Source organism: Cinclus cinclus, chromosome 6 (assembly GCF_963662255.1).
Source record: "Cinclus cinclus chromosome 6, bCinCin1.1, whole genome shotgun sequence".
Taxonomy (NCBI): Eukaryota; Metazoa; Chordata; class Aves; order Passeriformes; family Cinclidae; genus Cinclus; species Cinclus cinclus.
The window spans coordinates 60,993,369-61,014,658 of record NC_085051.1 but is presented as its reverse complement, the minus strand read 5'-3'; the positions used below and the strand labels follow the sequence as shown (position 1 = coordinate 61,014,658).

Sequence of the window (21,290 nt, the reverse complement as noted above, 5' to 3'; positions counted from 1 at the left end):
GGACATTAAAGCCCATCCCATCACACTGCTGCCATGGCAGGGACACCTCTCACTGTCCCAGGCTGTCCAGCCTGGCCTTGGACACTTCCAAGGATCCAGGGCAGCCACAGCTGCTCTGGCAATTCTATTCCAGGGCCTCCCCACCCTCCCAGCCAGGAATTCCTTCCCTGTATCCCACCTATCCCTGTCCTCTGGCAGTTTGAAGCCATTTCCCCCTCGTCCATGACTCCATGCCCTTGCCCGAAGCTTTAAACCCTGTCCCGCTTAAGACCCAGCTCCTCCCTCCCTCCTTGCCCTGTGGTTTGCGTTCAGCTCTCCTACTCTCGGTGCCTGTTTCCTCCTCTCGCGCGCATTATTCACATCCTCCCGCATTATTCACATCCTCCCGCACGCTTTATTCCGCCTCAGCCCTCAGCCCGGCACTGCTGCCCGGGACCGGGGGCATTGCGCCCCTCCCCGTCCGCTCCCTGCTCGACGCGCACCGGGTGCCGCCCCACACTTTGGACCCTCCTCGCTTCCCGTCCGCCTCAGGGGAGCGACCGGCGGCGGAGCCGCAGCTTCACCCGGAGGAGGCGGTGGCGGGACGCGAGTCCTGAGGCAGCCGAGCCGCTTCCTCCTCCTCCCTCCTCCTCTTCCTCCCCCCCCCCTCAAGATGGCGGCGGACCCCGCGGATCAGTTCTGCGTGGCCGAGGAGCGCAGCGGCCACTGCGCCGTGGTGGACGGGAACTTCCTCTACGTGTGGGGAGGATACGTGGTAAGGCTGGCGGGGGAACCGGGAAGGAGAGCGGAGAGCGAGGAGCGGAGCCCCGGGCGGAGCAGGGGGGTCCCCCCGCCGCCCCTCAGCCTTCGGCGGGCCCCGGGGCCGCGGCGCGGGCGCTGATTGGCTGAGGCGGCCGCGCGCCGTTCGAATGGCGGCGGGAAGCGCTGAGGGGACGGGGCTGAGGGGACAGCAGAGACATGGCTGAGGGGACGGGGCTGAGGGGACGGGGCTGAGGGGACAGCAGAGACATGGCTGAGGGGACGGGGCTGAGGGGACGGGGCTGAGGGGACAGCAGAGACATGGCTGAGGGGACGGGGCTGAGGGGACAGCAGAGACATGGCTGAGGGGACGGGGCTGAGGGGACAGCAGAGACATGGCTGAGGGGACGGGGCTGAGGGGACGGGGCTGAGGGGACAGCAGAGACATGGCTGAGGGGACGGGGCTGAGGGGACGGGGCTGAGGGGACAGCAGAGACATGGCTGAGGGGACGGGGCTGAGGGGACAGCAGAGACATGGCTGAGGGGACGGGGCTGAGGGGACAGCAGAGACATGGCTGAGGGGACAGCAGAGACACCGCTGAGGGGACGGGGCTGAGGGGACAGCAGAGACATGGCTGAGGGGACGGGGCTGAGGGGACAGCAGAGACATGGCTGAGGGGACAGCAGAGACACCGCTGAGGGGACGGGGCTGAGGGGACAGCAGAGACATGGCTGAGGGGACGGGGCTGAGGAGACAGCAGGACACGCTCCGAGCACCTGGTCCCCCCGCCACCCTTTCCCTTCTCGGGCCCTCGGCGATCAGCGCCCTCCTCCTTGTCCTGCCCCGTTTGCGGCCGCCTCCGTCACGGAGCGCGTGTGGGGAAGGGCCGGAGGAGCCGGTTCGCTCCCGTCCCCTTCACACTCGCCCTTCGTTCCTCAGCGCGTCTCCCTTCAAGCCTCAGCGGCTGCAATTTGTGCCTCGGTTTTCCCAGCGTGTAATTCATGTTCTCGCTGCCGAGTCCCCGCGGTTTTTTTATTTATTAGTAGTTGTGTGGTGCTTACAGGGTGTTTTCCTCCTGTCGAAAGCACTGCTGTCACCTCAAAAACAAGTTGGTGGCAGGCTAAAACTCGCAGGTGGTTATTTTTTGGTGGGTTTTGTTTGTTTGTTTGTTGGTTTGGTTTTTTATTCATAAAAAAGAGCGCTTCTGGTTCTGTCATAAATAAATCCTTCTGGTGTCACCTCAAAAATAAGCGGGTGGAAGGTTAAAACCCACCTCTTTTTTTTTATATATATAAAAGAACACTTCTGGTTCAGTCTTAAGTAAATCCTTGTGTCTTCTAACTCTGTGAATTCAACCCAAAAGGGAGCTAAGAATGATACTACAATAAATGCATCCTCTTAGTTTTACTTGTTATTTCTCTGTTTGTATTTATCTTCATCTTGTCTGTCTGTGCACATTGGCCATAAAATTGAAAATACCTGTGCTTGGTGTAATTCTTGGTCTTGATGGGGTGGCAACTTGTTATTTCTCTAAAGATATTTCATTCTCTAAGTAGATATTTTTTTCATGGGCTAAGGTAGCTTTAAAATGTTCAGAGCTTGTCCTTCCAGACTTAAGCAAAGAACTCGAGTGGGAGACTCCTGGATTCAAACACCATAATACTCTTTATAACTAAATATCCCCTAAATCTCTGGTAATCTAATCTGGTTTTTATGCTCCAGTCTTTAAAACTGAGGTTGAGCTAATCAGCACAATGTTTTCAAAGGTTTTCTAATAAAAAATTGTGCATTGGTGGCAGATTCAAAGCAGAAAATATATGAAATTTAGCAGATAAACTTTTGCAGGCGTTCTTAGTAGTTTTACATATTTATCTGTTGAAAATATTATGAAAATTGTTGCTCTGTAAGCAGCCCTTTACACGGATAAATCATTTTCCACGTGTTGCTGATGGATTCCTGCCCAGCAAACTTTTATTTATGGCAGCAGTGTGTTTGCTCAGAGCTGGTTCTGGAGCAAGTGCTCGACCTCTGACATACCCAGATTAAATTGAGTCAACTCGTGCACGTTGCAGGAGCTGCCAGGAGTGTGTAAGAGCAGAGCAGAGGTACCTGGCAGAATAAATGTACCAAAAATAGGATGTACCTGCCTGCTTGGCACCTTTCAGAGTGAGAAAGTTGTAATAAAACATCATTTCAAGGCAAGTCATGGATATCAGTAACTGAATTGTCACTAATTAGATTTCAGTTTTGTATTTAACTTCTTCACATTCATTTAATTTTGAGCCAGTTTTTATTTATTTACTGACTCTGGCTGCTTACTCACTGCCAGGCTTTAATTTCTTTCTAGTGCCAAGGCAATAATTAATGCTGGAGTTGTTACTCACCATGAGTACTGCTTTTTTGGGGGCTTCCTTCTCCTGTTTGTTGTTTTTCTTCATCATTATGTCCCAAAATATTTTTCTTTCCTAATGACCTCTTTTCAGGAGTCTTCATAAATCTTTTTTTTTTCACTGAACAATTAATTTTCTCCTTTATATATGACATCTTGGTCTTTCAAGTTACTGCTGCAAATAACTTTTTGTGTTTTCAGTCCACTTCTTATTTTCTCTTTTTTATTCTGTATTTTTCCACTCTGCCAATGGAAACAGCTCCTGATTAGAAATATCTAAAATTAGTTTTAATCCAGGAGCTTCAAATCTGGTTGATACTGTTCCACATATTTTCTTGGCAAAACATTAAGTTGGTCAATCTGTGCCTTTATTGAGCCATCCTGAGGAGGAATGAAGTTGTTTATTTTAAAAATAAATTAGTTTTGTGATCTGAGCAGTAACACTGAGGTGTGACTTGTGCTCTGATTTCCTTAGGAACACTCAGTGTTGCTGAGTGACCTGGCTTGGCATTTCATGTGCAAACACGACAAGCAGAGCTGATTTAACATTTGCACGTTCCCCTTTCAGTCCATTGAAGAAAATGAAGTTTATCTGCCCAGCGATGAGCTCTGGATCTATGACATGGACAGTGGCCTATGGCAAGTGGCACCATTTATATTGAATTACTACCCAAAGCTGCTTTTTGTCCCTGATCTGCAGGGAAAAGGCTTCAGGGACGTTGGTCATGTTAAATAGCAGGTGTTTAATGTAAACACTGAAGGACAGACCTGTGCTGGCAAATTAACTCCAGGAAATGCAGTCCTTGCTGAAGTCTAATTATTGTGTGCAAGGGAATGTTGGAAATGGTTGGCTCCAGGCTGTGTTAACACAGGTGCATTTACTTGGCAGTTTATTTTAGGTTTTTTTTGCATTAACTTTGATGTTAGAACAGTTAAACACTGGCTACTTGGGCTCTTGATCTAGTTACAGTTAGGTATTTATTATTTTTGGTATTAATTCCTTGTACATTGCAACTCAGAAGTAACTCAGAACTTCCCCTTTTTCTCTTTCCCTCCACTTTATTTTTTCCTCCCCTTTTTGTTTTCTTCTTCCCCCTTCTTTTTGTCTCCCCCTCCTCCCCCTCCTCCCCTTTCCCCACATTCTTTTGCCCCATTTTCCCCCTTTCCCCCCTCTCTTTTCCCTCTTTCCCCCCACAGACCATGATTTGCTGTTCCTTTCCTGTGGAACAGGGTTGTCCAAAGCCCCTTCACACTCCCTTGGTTTTCTCTGCTGTCCCAGTCCAGCAGTTTGTGCTCCCAGGGATCAGGAAAGTGATCTGGGTCAAACAACTTTTTTTTCCAGGGCTGTATTTAACCAGGATCTGTTCCTGGCCTGGCTGAGCTCTCAGCAGTTTCAGGGCACACCAGGAGCCTCAGTTTTCCATTTCTGACATCCCAGCTATGCCAGATTCTCATTTCCTCAATTCCTGGAGTTAATAGTGTGTCCAGATTTTGAATAATTAATGTTTAGCTCTACTAAAGTTCTTCTATAGTGAATCTCACCTCCAGAAAAATCAAGATACATTATAAACACACAATATCCTCCTGGAAGTTCTTTCCACCACAAGAGCCCAACTTCCCCTCTAGCTCCTAATCCTAGTTATGACCCAAACCACATTTTCACATTTTAAGTCTAAAAATTCTGCATAAATCTGTTTGGGATTGTTCCATTTATGGCAGATTTGAAGGGGCTTAATGTATTTTTTTTTTTTTAAATTGCAGGACAATGCACCTGATGGAAGGGGAATTGCCCACCTCCATGTCAGGGAGCTGTGGGGCCAGCATCAATGGGAAGCTGTACATTTTTGGGGGATTTGATGATAAAGGATACAGCAATCGGGTATTGTAGTTTGTTTTTTTTTCCCCATAACACTGTATTTTAATAAGTGCTAATACTGACCTTGCTGCTTGCCTGGTGTATTTTTATTTGAATTAAAGAGAAATTTGAGGAAAAACTTTATTTTTCTAAAACTTTCTATATTTATGCCAGTGCTTTTTAAAAATATTTTGACAACTTTATTTGAGAGTAATCTCTGCATATCACTTTTATTTTTGCTCTTTGATAGCAATTCACTGCTATAAATAATCAGGTAATAATTAAAGCTAAAATACAGCTACCAGCTTTCCTTGTAACTGAAAACTGAATTAACAAAACAGATGAAATCAGTTGTATTATCATTTAATATAAATAAAGTCAGAGTTGACTCCTGACCAGAAAATCAGTGAAATGGAGCCTCTCTTGAAAATTTCTGCCAATTCTCCCACTTCAGCTTTGCTTTTGTGGTGCATTTGCCATTGTAAACCCAGTTCCTCTTTTACTTCCAGCCTTCTGGGGGCACTGGGTTGTTTTTTTTTCTGGTGATGATTTGTGCTTTATACTGAAAACTGTATTTTTTTTTTCCTTTCAAGCTGTATTACGTCAATTTGAGAACAAAAAACGGAACCTACAGGTGGAAAAAAATCACAAATTTTAAAGGTCAACCTCCCACACCTCGTGACAAACTTTCCTGCTGGGTGTACAAAAACAGGTAGCACAATAGAAATATTTCATTTGTGTTAATTGCAGAGAGGAGGTGTTAAAAAGTGAAGAGAATTTGGGTTTGGGATGGAGGAAACTGTGATTTTTAGCTTGACTTGCCGGGGGAATTTGTAACAACTTTGTAGCAGAGTTTCCTCCTGTGTGAGCTGAACTAATAGTAAATAAAACCCCACTTTAGGAGAGGGGTGGGATATTTAGGGAAGACTTGTGGAATGTTTTATACTTTAGAAAGCCATTATGCATCTATTACATGATTGTAACACACTCAAAAACAGTATCAGGATTACTTTCTCTGTTCCATTCATTGTTTTAAGCATTAAATTATTACCTGCAATAAACCCATTTCTTTATTTCCAAGGATTTTAACAGCTGGCAGCTGCAAAGGCATTTCAGTGATTATCTTGCAAGGGCTGAGTCAGTCTGAACATTTGTGTTGGAAAAGTGACTAAGTGTGTTTAGAAAACAGACTTGGCTAAACAGAAATACCCCAGATTTTGTGTTTATTGTGGAAAATGTGTGGATAATGAGGCAGAAGTGATCACAAGCAGGTGCCCCTGTCAGTGATTTATTATTAAATCTGTTACAAACAAGTCAGGATGTGATTTATAGTGAACATTGTCAGATGGAAATGATTTATCTCTTTCTGGACTCCACATCTGAAGAGGTTTTGCATAAGCTGTGCAATGCCCCTGGGTGCCAGATCTTGGTTTTGTAATTCTAATTTAGCTGCAAGAGATAGGAAAATACAGATATTGTAACAGCTCCCTGGCTGTTAGCAGGAGACTGTTCAAAACTAAATGCATTTATTCAGAGTATTGTGCCACCTGCATGCTGAGAAAATCACCTGTTTTAGATGATAGAATTTAACCTTCTGATGTGAAAAAGATGACTTATGAATGGCCCTTTCCTGGGTGGAATATTGGGCTGGGAGGTGTGTGAGGATCCTTAAAATGTGACATTCAGTAGTGCTTGGTTGAAAATAAAAAAATTATTTTAAGCCAGAAAGAGACTTTTTGTGTCCTGTGGGACAAACATTGGGAAGATTTCTTACCAAAACTTGGGCAAAAAAATGCAGCAGGAGCACAGGACCTTCATTCTGGAAGGGCAGAGAGGAGGCATTTCACTGTCCTGGCTGTTATTTTCCATTTTTTGCTTGAAAACAGCACTGGAAATAAACTTTTGGAAAGAGGAAAGGAGACTTTGAGGTGTCTTAAATAATTTCCTCGTGTGGGTTTCAGGTTTGCTGAGGGTGTGGCTGTGACCTTCACCTTGTTTGGGTTTGCATCATCAGGTGCAGCACAAAATATTCTCATTGATTTCATTACTGCTAGTGCAGTAGTAACCCAGAACAGTCATTATTGCAGCTTATTCATTTTAATCTTGTTTACAGAAGGGTTCAATGAACTGGTTTTGTTTTTCAGGCTAATTTATTTTGGAGGTTATGGCTGCAGGAAGCACAATGAGCTCAGTGATTGTTTTGATGTCCACGATGCATTTTGGGTAAGAGCTTTGTCCCCATTCCCACTGATTTGTGCTTTCTGATTGGGAAAAAAAAAAAAAAAGCTCCTTTTTATCATCCTTGTGAGCGTGAAAATCTGAATTTTCTTGTATTTATAGCATCAGCAGAAATGCAAATTTGGAATCTTTTCAAGGTTTGAAATTCCAGATATTGTACATTGGGAGTGGTGGTTGTTCCACATATTCCAAGTTCCCAGTTCTGGGCCTGGAGTGCAATGAATTAAATGCTGTCAAAGCAGGATTTTAATCTGAAGGCATCTTTTAAAGCTGGAACTCATGGAACATTTTATCATTTATTTCTTTGAAGTAACATTAGGGAATTCAGAGCTTCTCGAGTCTAACTGATAAATATTCTGAGTTAATTTATGGAATTTATTCTCCAGAAGGATGCCTGAATTAACAACTTTCCTACAGTAATTTCTTCTAATTAATGCAAAGATGACTGAGCAGAGTATTGACAGGAAGCTCCTGACATCAAATGTTACAGACTGACACACAAGTATTGGTGTTTTTTTTGCAATCTCTTTATTTCTCAGTGTGTTCCAATAAAATTTAGAAGGTGAAATTTGCTGCAGTGTCTGATGTTGGGGGCCCAAATCCAATTTTCAGGTGTCACCATCCTGAACATCCCTGATTGCTGCTGACCTTCAACTGAATCTAAGCTGCTGCAGCACTGTTAAAAATATTTTTAATGAAATTGCCTATTTTAGTGTATTTTCTCTTTGGGCAGATTCCTTCCAGGTTTGTATTCTCCTTCAATAAGCAGAGAGATTTGAAAACGAAATATGTTTTTAAAAAAATTTCTACTTCTTTCAGGAAGGACAGATATTCTGGGGATGGCACAATGATGTTCATGTTTTTGATACAACCACACAGACTTGGTCTCAACCAACAATTCGAGTGAGTGGTTTTTAGTCTCACATCTTGACATAATTGGGATTTTACTGAGTTTTGAAGAATTGTTGTGCTCTAGAAACTGGGGACACCTCCCACTGTCCCAGGTGCTCCAACCCCAATGTCCAGCCTGGCCTTGGGCACTGCCAGGGATCCAGGGGCAGCCACAGCTGCTCTGGCAATTCCAGCCCAGCCAGGAATTCCCAACATCCCATCCATCCCTGCCCTCTGTCCATGTGAAGCCATTCCCTGTGTCCTGTCCCTCCATCCCTTGTCCCCAGTCCCTCTCCAGCTCTCCTGGAGCCCCTTCACGTTCTGGAAGGGGCTCTGAGCTCTCCCTGGAGCCTTCTCCAGGGGAACTCTATCCATGTATAATTACCATGGATAACCTGTCACAGAAAACAGGAGAACTCTGCCTTATTGAGATGAAAATATCCTACAAAGTTCATAAAATCCAGGTGAGTTTATATAAGAACTCAGCAGAAGTTGTATATTTTAAAGAGTATCTGGCAGCATTTTATGGTCTTTACAAGATGTTCTAAAATCCCTATAAAATCAAATGCAAAAATCTAAAATTATCATTGCAAAGTAAAAGCCAGTTTTGCCACCTTTAGTTACACAGGGAGGAGTTTTTGGCACGTGGATATGACATCAGATTTTAAGATGTGATTTGCAGAAGTTTTAGTAGCAATTCCTGATGATTTGTAGATCAGAAAATAAACGTGTCCAGGAGATTTGCTGCTGTTCTGAAGGATTATTTTGTTCTTTTTCAGGGTGGAGATCCACCTCAGCCTCGAGCAGCTCACACATGTGCTGTGCTGGGAAATAAAGGTTACATCTTTGGAGGACGAGTGCTGGTAATTCAATATTTTCTTGTCAGTCATATTATTTTCCTGGCAGGTGGTTTTTTGTTTTTTTTTTTTTTGTCATTTTGTAGTAGGAAAAAAAGAATCCCAAATGTCTTTGGCCTTACCTGGATGTTCAGGGCTCTGAATCCAGGATGCTGCTTGTCATCAGCTTCTACAAAATGAAGAATATTTCTGTCTGTATTATTAATGATTGTCCCAAAAAAGGTAAAACACAGATGATTGTCTGGTAAATAACGGATTTTTATAGTTGAATTTTGCCATTTTTAGCACATAATGACTGAAATACAGATGTCTGGAAGAGGTAATGGACAAAAGGATGCAATCTGTGCATATTTAATTTAGGGTTGGGTTGTGGCTGTGTAATTTCAACTCTTCCTGACTTTTTTTTTAACTTAAAAAAGCCATAGGCACCACCCCCCTGATTATCTGTACCTCAAATCCATGAAGCCACCACTGGTAAGCAGGGAGATACTCAAACCTCTCAGCAACACTTGGAATTTCTCCAGTGCTAATTAAATGAGATTTTCTACTCAGATCCTCTCTGCTGAAGCACTGATGTAAGAAACAGATCATGTAAGGCAAGTTAAAAACCCTCCCAATTTCAGTTGACTGTGCACTCTTGTGTTTTATTTTTAATTGAAGTTTTTAGCTCTTTTCACTACAGCTGATTTAGAACCTTTAATCCTACTCAGCTAGAGGATGAGCCTGGATGTTTTCTCTCTCCAAAAAGTGACAGTGAAGAAGCTTCTGAGAGCTCCCAGTGTTCCTGTAGTTCTGGTCTAAAAAAGAGAAGGAATTTAGTTTGGGAATGAACATATTCCAGCTCTGCCTTGGAAAGCTGCCACAGCCTCACCCCTGTATTCCCAAGCCCTGGCAGACAGAGCAGTGTAGAACTGCACTTTGTTCCCCATTCCCTGCTTCTCCTGCTGGAACATTCCTCTGGCAAATCTGCACTCCTTCCAGACAGAAACCAGCCCCACACACCAGGCAGGGGCAGAGTGACCACACCATGTCCAGCCACTTCCCACTCTCAATTGCCTCCCACACCTGCAGGAAGTTTTTATTGCGGTTCCTTTCCAGAGCAAACAGAAAGGAAAATAATTAAAATTGATCCTGTTTGTTCCTGCCATTATGTGACCTTTGATTCAGGATCTGTGGAATTGTTACTCAAGCTTGAGAGAGCTGCACTCAGCACCTCCCAGAGCTGTAGGCTTGGACAAACTCAGATTGCAAATAACTGAAGGAAATAAAGATATTTGTGGAGATTATAAAATCAGAGTTATCCATGCCCTGAGTGAGCCCTGTGCCTCTGTCCTTTGTGCTCACAGCTGAACCCTTGCTGTGAACCCACAGCCAAGTCCTGCTCCTCCCTCAGGGAGCTGAGAGGGGAAAAAAATCCCAAACGTGGAGCTGTAAAAGTCCCTTGGATGATTTGGCCCTGCCCTGCCAGTTGGTGCTGAGCACCCTGCAGAGCCTCCTTCCCTCAGGGTTCTGTCACTGAGGGCTCTGTGCTCACCCCGGGGTTGCTGCACCCTTGAACTGCTCTGGGACTCCAGCTGGGCTTTCATGCAGCCTCTGCCAGTGAAATTCTGATTTAGCTGGAGCTCTCCTGTCATTCCTGCACTGCCCTCAGGCTTCTGTTTAACTCTGTTTGACTACAGCATTCCAATCTCAAAAGGTTTTTCTCTTCAGCTTCCTTACAAACTTGCTAAATTTCAGTGAAACCACTTGGGAGCCCGTGTCAGAGAAGAGTGAAATTGTGGAAAGCTGTGTTTAATTCTGTAGGAGAGCAGCAAGTGTAATTTTCAGCCTGGTGATTATTATTGATCCATTTTCTATCCTAGAAACAAATGGAAGGAAACATAAAAAGGTGAGGGAACATTCAGTGGGGCTTGAGGAATTAATGTAAGTCATGAAAAGAAAAAGCTAAAAGACAGCAGAAAAGCACTAAATTTCCTGACACCAGGAATAATTCCTCCCCAGAGGATGAAGTTTTGCTTTTCTCCAGAAATTAAGGAGCAAACACGGGGTTGCTCTGCTCCTCCTTCTCCTTCTAGTTCACCATAATACAAATCTTCCCAGGGAAAAGGCTCTGCAAGGAACCAGAAAGGGCCAGGAAGTGTCATGAGGCTTCTCCTATTCATCTTTCTGGGAGGAAAGGGCACCTTTTTCCAAACTTGGAGCTAGAACTGGTAAAAGAAGATGATGATGATGATGATGATGAGAATCAGTTGTACCAGGAATCATTTGAAAGCAGGCTCAGAAGTGTTATGTGGACTCAGTTCCTTCAGGTAAGCCCCTGGAAAAACAGGCATGGGAGAAAGTGGGAAGGAAGGCGAGTTAGTCCAGAAGTTGATGTGAGTCTTATGTTTGATTTAAGTGGAAAAATTTCATGTTGAGAATGAAATAAAATAAACCAAAGTCTTTGCAGCAGCTCTTCACACATCTGGTGCCTTAAATGTAAGCATGTTGATATTTCCTGTCACCCCTCCTGTCAGCAAAGCTCAGAAGATCCACGGAGCTGCAATCCTTCTCTTGGCAAAAATTGGAGCTGGAATAGCTTTTGATTGGAAATCCAGGAGGGAGAGCTGCAGAATTCCCTGTCCCAGCAGTGAGCTGGGAATAATGTCACCCTTAAAGCTTTTCTAATCCTGAGACAAAGCAGGTCCTGCTTAACGTGCACTGGGCTGCAAAGATACAAACTTGCCAGAGATAAGCAGAGGTCTCAGGAGCCCTTGGAGCTCCAAGGGAAATGCCAGCCCTCTTAGGAGGCTTGGAGATCTTAAACCAATTAAAAATCATTTTAGGATTGGCAGCAGAACGATGGCATAGAGCAGGAAACAGAAATCCATGAGAAATTACAGAAGTGTGTGGCAAGTGGTGATCCTGTAAACCTGTGTGGTTCCAGCTTCCCTAAGAAGGGTTGGGTAGAAAGGAGCTTTTATTTGTTAAAGGCCTGAATCTTGGACAGCTGGTGGTGGTTTGAATTCAAAATGAGGTTGCTGTAATTATTCTGCATCTGTCCAGCTGTTGAGTGCTGAGAATGCAAAGATTATAGCATTGATTTCCCAGGGAGCAGGAAACAGAGAACTTCTCCATCTTCTGCCTAATGCCTAGGAAAGGAAAGTCAGCGAGGAGGTCTTGAGTAGGATCCTCTTGAAACCTTAATTTTCAACATAACAGCAACTTTCTTTGATAGGTCTCCTTCATATCAAATTGTATTACCCCAACGTGGTTGGATATTTTCAGTTGTACCAGCCAGGATGTTGGGTTTGCCCCAAATGTACAGAAGATCCCAACTGCATTTTGCTTTTTGCTTGGATGATTTAATCTCCTCATCCCCTTCAAAGCCACCAGAAGGAGCAGGAAACTGCACAGAGTTGGCATGGAAGACAGATCTGTTCCCCTGGCTGTCAGCTGGACCACACTTGGTTGTTTTTTAGTTTTGTTTGTGGTTGTTTTATCCCTCTTAAGGGATAAAATGGCTCAGGCAATGCCCCAAACCCTCACAATCTGCTTGTCTTCATCCTGTTGCCCTCCCCAAAATGCTGGTTCCCATTCCATTCCCAGGACACACCGGGGTTAGCAGAACTTAGCAGAGGAGGTTGCAGCATTCCTGAAAACTTTGCTGTTCCCTGAAATGCCTGAGAGACTTCCCAGAGCTCTGCTGGACAGCTCTGGGGGTCCCTCAGCCTCACTCCTAGGGGTACAACCCCTCCTTTCAGCCTAGCTCTGCCTCAGAGGATCTGCAAGCTGGAGAAAGGCTTTTTCTAATAGATCTATGGACTGCCCAGGGAGAAAAGGAGATGGAAGGTAAGGCAAGAAACGTTTCCCTACTTCCCAGTTGGTTTTTGTAGCTCCCCAGGGGAATCACAGCTCCCACTCAAGCAAATAAATCCTTTTATCACCTTCTCCACCACCCCCAAGGCAGTCAGAGACTCCCTCCATCTCAAATCCCAGGCAGATAAGCAAGTGGAAAGATTTCCCATTTTTATGGCAAATGCTAAAGGGTTCTAAAACCTCACTGGTGGTCACTTGGTGAAAGGAAAAGAGGGAAAAGCACAAATGCTGGACTTTCTCTAGGAATAGAGAGAGAAAAGCACAGGATACTCCGAGGAGTAGTGAGCAGACAGGAGGATACAAACTTCTGATGCCAGAGTCAAGGAAAACAACACGAGGCAACAGTAGGAGAGTAAAACACCTTCTGCATTTCCCTGCCAGGAGTTCTGTGGATGGAAGTTAAAAACATTTGCAGGAACTGGATAAATACCACAAAGTTCTTCAATTTTAGAAGCTAAAATTGGCCCCATAGTGCTGTTGCATGACTGGAAATATTTCTGCCAAGCACTTTTCCTGAGAGTTGCATGTTTTGGTTTTTTTTATGAGGAGAAAAGCTTTTCATCTGCCACATAATTCAGATTTATATTAAGGCACATGGGTACAGATTTCTTCAAACTGTTGGTACTTGGAATATTCTGTACCAGGAAGGCCTCACTGGAATACTTTGTTTATTGTTTGCTTCAAATAACCCAAGTGGGATTTTATTTCTTTGTTTTAGCAAACCAGAATGAATGATTTGCACTGCCTGAATTTAGACACTTGGACTTGGTCTGGAAGGTAGGTTTGCCTTTGCAGCACTTAAAACTGAATTTAGAAGATGGAAACATATTGTTAAAGAGTTCCAGAGCAATTCCTGCAGCTTTTCCATGAGGAGAATGAGGGTTTGGGGACTTGTAACAGCTGCTGGAGTGTGATTTCAGTTGAATTGAATTTGATAGTGGTTACTAAACTTTTCCTGCTCTGCACCAGAGCACTGGTGGTGCTGTTTAAAGCACAGCATGGAGTGATTTAACACCCTCGTTTTCAGGCTAGGTACATTTATCCATATGGACTTCCAGGTTTTAGGGCTTTTTCAGTGCTGGGTTTACTGTCTGTAGTTGGGCTAATAATTACAGCACAAATTGGGAAAAGACCATAAAAACCTATGAAATCTTAGAAAAAAAAAAAAAAAAAGATTTTTCCAAAATTCAAGTTATTTCTGTATTGTGATCCAAGAATAGCTCGTAACATTTATCCATGATTCAGTATAGCATATATATGTATATATACTTATATATTTATATATTGGATCACTGTAAATTAAGGAATCTTCAGTTGTTGAAGTACCTCTGCAAAGACTCTTTGAGAGACTGAGAAAAGAGATTTAAGACTAAAGAAAAAATTAAGATATTGGGGGGAAAAAAAGAGTTTTCACAGAGTCTGCTGCTGTTGGCACCTCACAGGAGATAAAGTATTCATATTTATTTATTCATTATTTATTTCATCTAATCACAAAAGGAGCCAATAATTATTAATAAATAATGATTTTATTTACTAACCAGTCAAGGGTTTTTTTCCTTACTCAACTCTACACAGCTTTCTTAAGGAATTGCATAACAGGAACCTGCTAACCCAGGATTATCATCATCCAGCAGGAGATTGCAAAATTCATTTCAGCTGCCTCTACCCAGAAACTGCTTTCCCTACCTTGAACTCCACTAAATTGTCATGCAATATTTGGTTATTTCTGTTACTGGGGGGTTTTTTTGTGCATGAAAATTGGCATTTTATCAATTATCAGTATCTGTTTGATTTTTTTTTTTTTTTTTTTAATGATCAAAGCCCCTTTGCCAATTTTAGAAGCCTCTTCACTTGGATTCAAACAAATATTGCAACTTGGCCTTAATTTGAATGCCAGGTTTAGCAGGGCACTTTTGCAATCCCTGTTTAATTATCTATGATAAACTTTTATTTTTTGGGGGGGGGATATCAGGATCTTTACTGTTCACATTCTCAAGCAAACCCAACTAAAATAAAATCAATTTCAGTGCAGCTCAGCTGAAACAGACTTCAGTTCTGTATCTTTTAACGTGAGATTTTGTCAATAATAAACCTCCATCTGTTTTGTACTGAGGAAATCCTCTCTTGACCAATATTTATTTCAAAATCTGGGTGAGCACCGGGTTGAAGAGGTGGTAGCTTTTGGATCAGAGGTAAAGCCACAATCTTCGTGTCATTTAAAATCATTTTCCTTGGAGTGGAGAGCCTGTAGCCCCTCAGGACTGATATAATTTTATCTCAGTTAACTGTTTCTCTCCATGTACGTGGCATTTACTTGGGTATTTAACGTGTTTTTCCACTGGGGAAAAAAAAACCCAAGGTGTTTCTAGGACAAACAGAAATTTTCTGCCAAATTAATTTTCAGCATTGTTAGGAAATTTGGGATTTTTGTTTTTTTGGTTTTTATTTTTTTTTTGTTTCACCCAGGATCAATATCAGTGGAGAGAAGCCCAGAGATCGCTCCTGGCACACGCTGACCCCCATAGGGGATGACAGACTTTTCCTTTTTGGTGGACTAAGCTCTGATAATGTTCCTTTGAGTGAGTAATTTAGAGCACTAATCTAAGTAATTATAATTCTGTTGTGCATTGCAGATCACACAAACAGGGTGTGGGATTGTTCATAGGAGTTGCTTTCGTAGAGAACTCGTTTCCATAAAAAAACCCCTGAAATTACCAAAAATTACTTTAAGATAAATAATAATGTCGCAGATAAATCCACTGGGAGGAGATGATTTTCTCAATTTACCCAAAGGAAAGGGATTAGATGTGTTTTAGTTCCAGATATCAGTGCAGTGAAGGTTCTGGGACAACATTAAATTACAAAGAGTGAAAAGATGCAGCTTCATGAAGTGCTACCTAAATAAACATGCTCTTAGAGCTGTTTGTGTGAATAAAAAGATAAATTTTTTTTGTCCCAAAAACCCCATTAATGAGTGTTCTCACATTGCAGGTGATGGTTGGATCCACAGCATTGCAACAAATGGATGGAAGCAGCTCACCCATCTGCCCAAGAGCAGGCCCAGGTAGAGGAACATAAATCATGTGTGCTCAAATGGAATCCTTTTGCAAAATGAACCAGTGTTTAAATTCTTGAACAGTATTTTTAAAGAATATTTTAGGATATGAATGCAGTGTGGTTGAATAGTTTGCTTTAACACTTTTTTTGCCTTCGCACCTCATTTTTAATTTGTGTATTTGATGCATATTAGCATGAGAAGATGTTTTTGTGGTGAAGGATCTGGGTGTCCAGCTGACCTGGTGCTCTGTAGCCAAATTACTGTTATAGAAACAAAACCAGAGAAACTGGAGAAATTAACCAAGGAGAATAATAAAAGCTCTGTAATGTTTATACATTATTAGAAACAGGGGAGGAGAGAACCATGAAAAAGTTGGTGCCTCTTTGAGTGTTCAAAGGCAGAATTGAGTGTTTGAAGCATTGTCTGTGTTTCTAAGTTAAAAACTATTGGACTAATTTTTCTGTAGATAGTAAATATTCAGATTTTCATTGAATTCATTCCCTGCATTCACCTAGGAACTCCCAGCACAATTTTATATAAATTTTTTCTGATACAAAAATATCCAGTTCTGCTCTGCTCCCTTCCTTGTTACTGAAACATCTTTACCTTAATTTTTTTTCCTGTTTTAGCCTATTCTGGGCTGTCTTTTAAACAACAACAGCCACACCTAAACCAACTTTCCTGCTTTCTTACCCTTCAAACTCTTTCAAGCCAAATAAACTCAGACCTCAGCCTCACCAAAGATTTTTGTTTTATGATCAGTGATATTTTTATGATCTTTAAGGGTTGAGGAGTCTTTAAACACAGCACAGCAGGAGCAGCCAGTGGTCTGTGCTCAGTTCTGGAGTCTCCCAAACCTTGCCTGTGCTGGGATTTTTCCTGGGAAGGGCTGGGATGTGCTGGGGAGCAGCCCCATGAGCAGCAGCTCAGTTGGAATAACCTCTGTGCCCTGCTCTGGAGGCTGTGAGGATCAGGGATTCCTGAGCCCCAGGTGGTTCCCAGGCACCTCCAGGGGATTTTGGGATTTGGGTTGTGGGGCTGGACCTAAATCTTTATAGAACTAAAGGACCTCCCTTCCTTCAACCAAACCCCAAAACCTCATTGCCTTTTTCAGGAAGTCTCAGAATCTTAGGGTTGGAAGGGACCTCTGCAGATCCTCCAGCCAAGGCAGGGTCACCTGGAGCTGGTGACACAGGGATGTGTCCAAAGGGCTTTGGGATGGCTCCTGGAAATGTGGATAAAAGGAACCACACCAAAAGCCTGTCCACACATTGAGCTGGTTACGTGTCAAGTATTTGTACCAGAATTTGATTTTCTGCAGGATCTCTGCAGCTGGAAAAGCTTTAAATCAGCTCAGTTGCTCTTAAAATACAGAGCAGTAACACATCTGTGTGTGCTTCTTTTAGATATTTCTCTTATTTTGTAATAAAATTCATTAGTGTCTTTTCCTGCTGCTTCTGCAGCTCTGAGTCCCTCCCTAAATTCTGTAGAGAATAATTTCCTTCAACCTCCAGTTTTAGCAGTTTTTGAAAAATTCCCTTCTCAGGTGGTCCTGAATTGGTAGAAAATACTGCTCCTGTCTCTGTCCATCAGTTTTACTTCAGCCAACATTTTGCATGAGTTTAAATAGAGAACAAACTGTTTAACTGCTGGATTCCCAATGTTTTCATTCCCATGTAATGCTGTTGCTGTAGCTGCAAGAGCCCTGTGTGATTTCAATAACGTGCTTTGTTAGAATGTTTAGGTGATAAGTTAGAGCAGCCCGTGGGAGGACAGAAACTCTCAGGCAGTAGGAAAAGCCTCAGGTTGCAAGCTAGGATGTCAGCAGAGTCCAGGCAGGAAAGGCTTCCCAGTGTTCTCCGTGAGCAAGGCCAGAGTTCCCCTAATGCAGATCAGGCAGAGACAGATCTGTGCCCAGGTATGAGGAAGGGAAAAGGTGAGGCACCTCCTAAGGACTGATGTGAAAGGAGAAACAAAGTGGGGATGTTGATTTTTGCATGAAAACTTCAGTGGTGCGTTTGATTTTGGTTCTAAAGTCCATCAGCAGTGGTGACAGACCAGAAAAATCTAATCGTGAAGAATAAACCCCACGAGGGGTGGCTGCTGAAGGGGCAGGATCTTTCTGAAAGATTATAAAGTCAGGCTTTGCTTTTGTGGGGTCTTTGATGTAAGTTATTGACTCCCAGCAAATGATCCCAGAGCTCTCTGGGGGAAGGGTAAGACTGGAAGAGGATAACTGGAGATCCAAGTGCTCAGGGATCTGTGTCAGCAGCACTGAGAACCCCCCAGGCTGACAGCCACGAGAAAATTGTCCTTCTGAACCAAAGAAAGTGGGAAATGGAAAAAGGAAAAGCTTGGTTTGTAGAGTTGGCTAAAAATTCTCCACTGTGGTGGAAAAGTTTATGTGCCCAGAGTACAGAAGAGTCAAATAATGACAAAATATATTGGTCTGTATGAAAATAAATCTCATGAGGTGGGGAGTCACATTGCTCTCCTATTTTATCTAATTAAAAAACACAAGTAATCTTATTTTAAGGTGTTATTTTTTTACCTGTGAAATAATGGCTTTGTGTGATAACACTCAGGTCCTTTTTCTTGGGCACTCACTGTGTTTCTGGTTTGATTTCCAGGTTGTGGCACACAGCCTGCCTTGGGCAGGAGGGAGAAGTGATGGTGTTTGGGGGCAGCAAAGATGATTTGCTTTATATGGACACGGTCAGTAAACTGAACAGTAAATCCCATTGCTGGGATGATTACAACTGATACAAAATCATGGAATGGTTTGAGTTGGAGGGACCTTAAAGTCCATTTAATCCACCCCCTGCCATGGGCAGGGACACCTCCCACTGTCCAGGTTGCTCCAAGCATCATCCAACCTGGCCTTGGGCATTTCCACAGATGGGGAGTCCGAAACCTCTGAGCAAATCAATTAAAAGATATATTTTTATATAGGATTTTAATTGATAAAAAAAAATCAAAACCAGATTGAGTTTGGCTCAAACAATTTGCTCAAATTGGTAACTGAAACCATTACAAATGACACATCACTGAGGAAATGATTATAATTTACACACCACAGATTATAAAGTAATTATAATTTACACACCACTGATTCCACTGAGGAATCCTCACCTGAGCCTTTCTTGACAGAATAAAAAGGAATTTGTAATTCACGTTCCTTATAAATAGTTAGTCAAGTTTAATATTTCTAAGTCATGCCCATGGTAACAAATGTGACATTAATGGAGAAAATTGCAGATGTGGAGATGATGTTTGCCATTCTAATGGTTCTTTTTCTTTCTCTTGCTCAGGGTCACTGCAGTGACTTGTTGATATTTCAGACTCAGCCTTATTCCCTGCTCAGGTGAGTCAGAGTTACAGAATGCCAGGATGGTTTAGACTGGGAGGAACCTTAAACCCCATTCCTGTCACTGTCCCAGGTGTTGTTTAAGCCACGTTAGAAATGTGAACATTTAGAAATGTTTCAGCCATTTCCTGCAGAAGTTGGGTGAAATACCCAATCACCTCCTCAGGAAATACTTGAACTTTTCAGTGTGTGAAGCTGCACAGCAGTTTCATCACTGCTGCTGTGTAGTTAATCCCCTGCACGTGCACCCACAACACCTGGAATTAACACCTGTAATTAATGCACATCACCAGCTTTCAGTAGGTGTCATTTGTTACAATATAAACCATTTCTTTCCCTCATTCTTTCTTTTTTTTTTTTTTTTTTTTTTTTTCTATTTCCCTTCCTCAGGCTGTGTCTTGACTGCATTGGGAAGAACGCAGCTCTCTTGGAGCACCAAATTCCCTGCTTGCCATCCAAACTTCTGCAGGAAGTGCTGAAAAAAATCACTTTTTGGGCTGCCATGACCCACAGGCAGGAGAGGAAAGCTGAGACTGAGAGACAAAGCCAGCTCCACTCCACATGAAACCAGGGCAGGGAGCTGCTGGGACACCTCAGAGTGGTTTGTTCATCAGCTTTGCTGCTGTTCACTGCAGCTCCGTGTTCAGCTGCATTTCTGAGTGAAGTTTGACAACAAATCCTTTTTTATGGCAATCTCTGGTTTCCTGCATTATGGAAAACTGATACAACTTCATTTCTAGATAATTGTTCCCCTCTGCTGTCGTGGTTTTGACCACACGGCCCTCACAACTTTTTGTTCTTCTGGAAGGGGACATGAGCCATTTCAGCTGGATAAAATCTAAAAATCCTCCTTGGCCTTATCCCCACCAGCCTTCCCAAAAAGATCAATTCAGCTGAGTGTCTTGGGGACATTCACACTTCTGTCAGTCTTAAAGGTAACAAATTTGCCACCACCAAATGTTGATGGCACCAGGCTCTGACCAAAATCCAACCGTGGAGCCTCACTCTCCAAATAGGAAAATCCATCAGGGAATTGTGGAATTTGGAAGAAAAAGCTGCAACGAGCAACATCACCTGGTCTCTATAGGAAAACTTCAGTTCATCACCTGGTTTTACTGTTTCTGTCATCAGGAAATCCTTTTGGAAATAAGTTGTATATTGTATTTTGGATGTGCAAAGTTTATATTTCATTCTTGTTTAAAAAAAACCAACAAATTTGCTTATTTATTGTTTTAAAAAAAAAAAGCAAATGTAGTTCTGGTTATTTTTCTGTTTCAAATATTTAGTTAACAGGAGCACAGTCATTAAAATTTTATAGAGAGTTGAATCAAGAGGCAGTTGGACACATTTTTGATTGTTTTGAAATCTATAAAAATTAATCATTCGGGGAAGAAGAGGTGTGGGGGAAGCAGATTTGTTTCAGAAAGGAAGTTTTGTGACTGGTTACTTCAACAGCCTAATTTTATGTGCTGAACTCCCTCCCCTCCCTTTTCTGGGGAGGGGGAGTTCAGATGCCCCCAGTGAGAATTTTGAGGGGCTCTGATGCTCCCAAGGTAAATTTTTGGGGTTCAGGTGCTCTCATGGTTAATTTGGGGTTGATCAGGAGTTCTTAGTATTAATTTTGGGGTGGGTCAAGTGCCCCAAATGTGAATTTGGGGGCTTCAGGTGTCCTTATGGTTATTATTGCACCCAGTGTTGATTTTGGGAGGTTCAGATGTCCCCAGTGTAAATTTGGGGTGGTTCAGGTGCCCTGATGTTAAACCTGGGGTGGTTCAGGATCCCCCAAGGTTAATTTTGGGGTGCCCAGATGCCCCCAGGGTGAATCCTGGGGTAGTTCAGATGCCCCCAGGGTTAATTTTAGGGTGGCTTGGGCACTCAGGGTGATTTTTGGAGTGTCCTAAGAGTGTATTTTGGGGTGGTTAAGGTGCCTTCGGGGTGATTTTGGGGTGATTTTTGCCATAATTTGTGGCTCAGTGGGGCTCCCCTCAGGGTGACTTTTGGGTTGATTTTTGGGTGATTTTTGGTGTAATTTGTGGCT

The 21,290-nt window shown here is 42.9% G+C and overlaps 1 protein-coding gene across 1 annotated transcript; it reads left to right on the top strand.

Annotated features, from left to right (window-relative positions):
* The first annotated feature begins 651 nt into the window (after positions 1-651).
* On the top strand, positions 652-20,583 carry KLHDC1 (kelch domain containing 1). Its single transcript, XM_062495864.1, has 13 exons — positions 652-754; positions 3,697-3,767; positions 4,890-5,007; positions 5,577-5,695; positions 7,128-7,206; positions 8,041-8,124; positions 8,892-8,975; positions 13,546-13,604; positions 15,294-15,406; positions 15,819-15,891; positions 18,516-18,600; positions 19,197-19,249; positions 19,643-20,583. The coding sequence occupies exons 1-13, from the start codon at positions 653-655 to the stop codon at positions 19,815-19,817; spliced, it is 1,215 nt and encodes a 404-aa protein (XP_062351848.1). The 5' UTR covers position 652; the 3' UTR covers positions 19,818-20,583.
* The last annotated feature ends 707 nt before the right edge of the window (positions 20,584-21,290 follow it).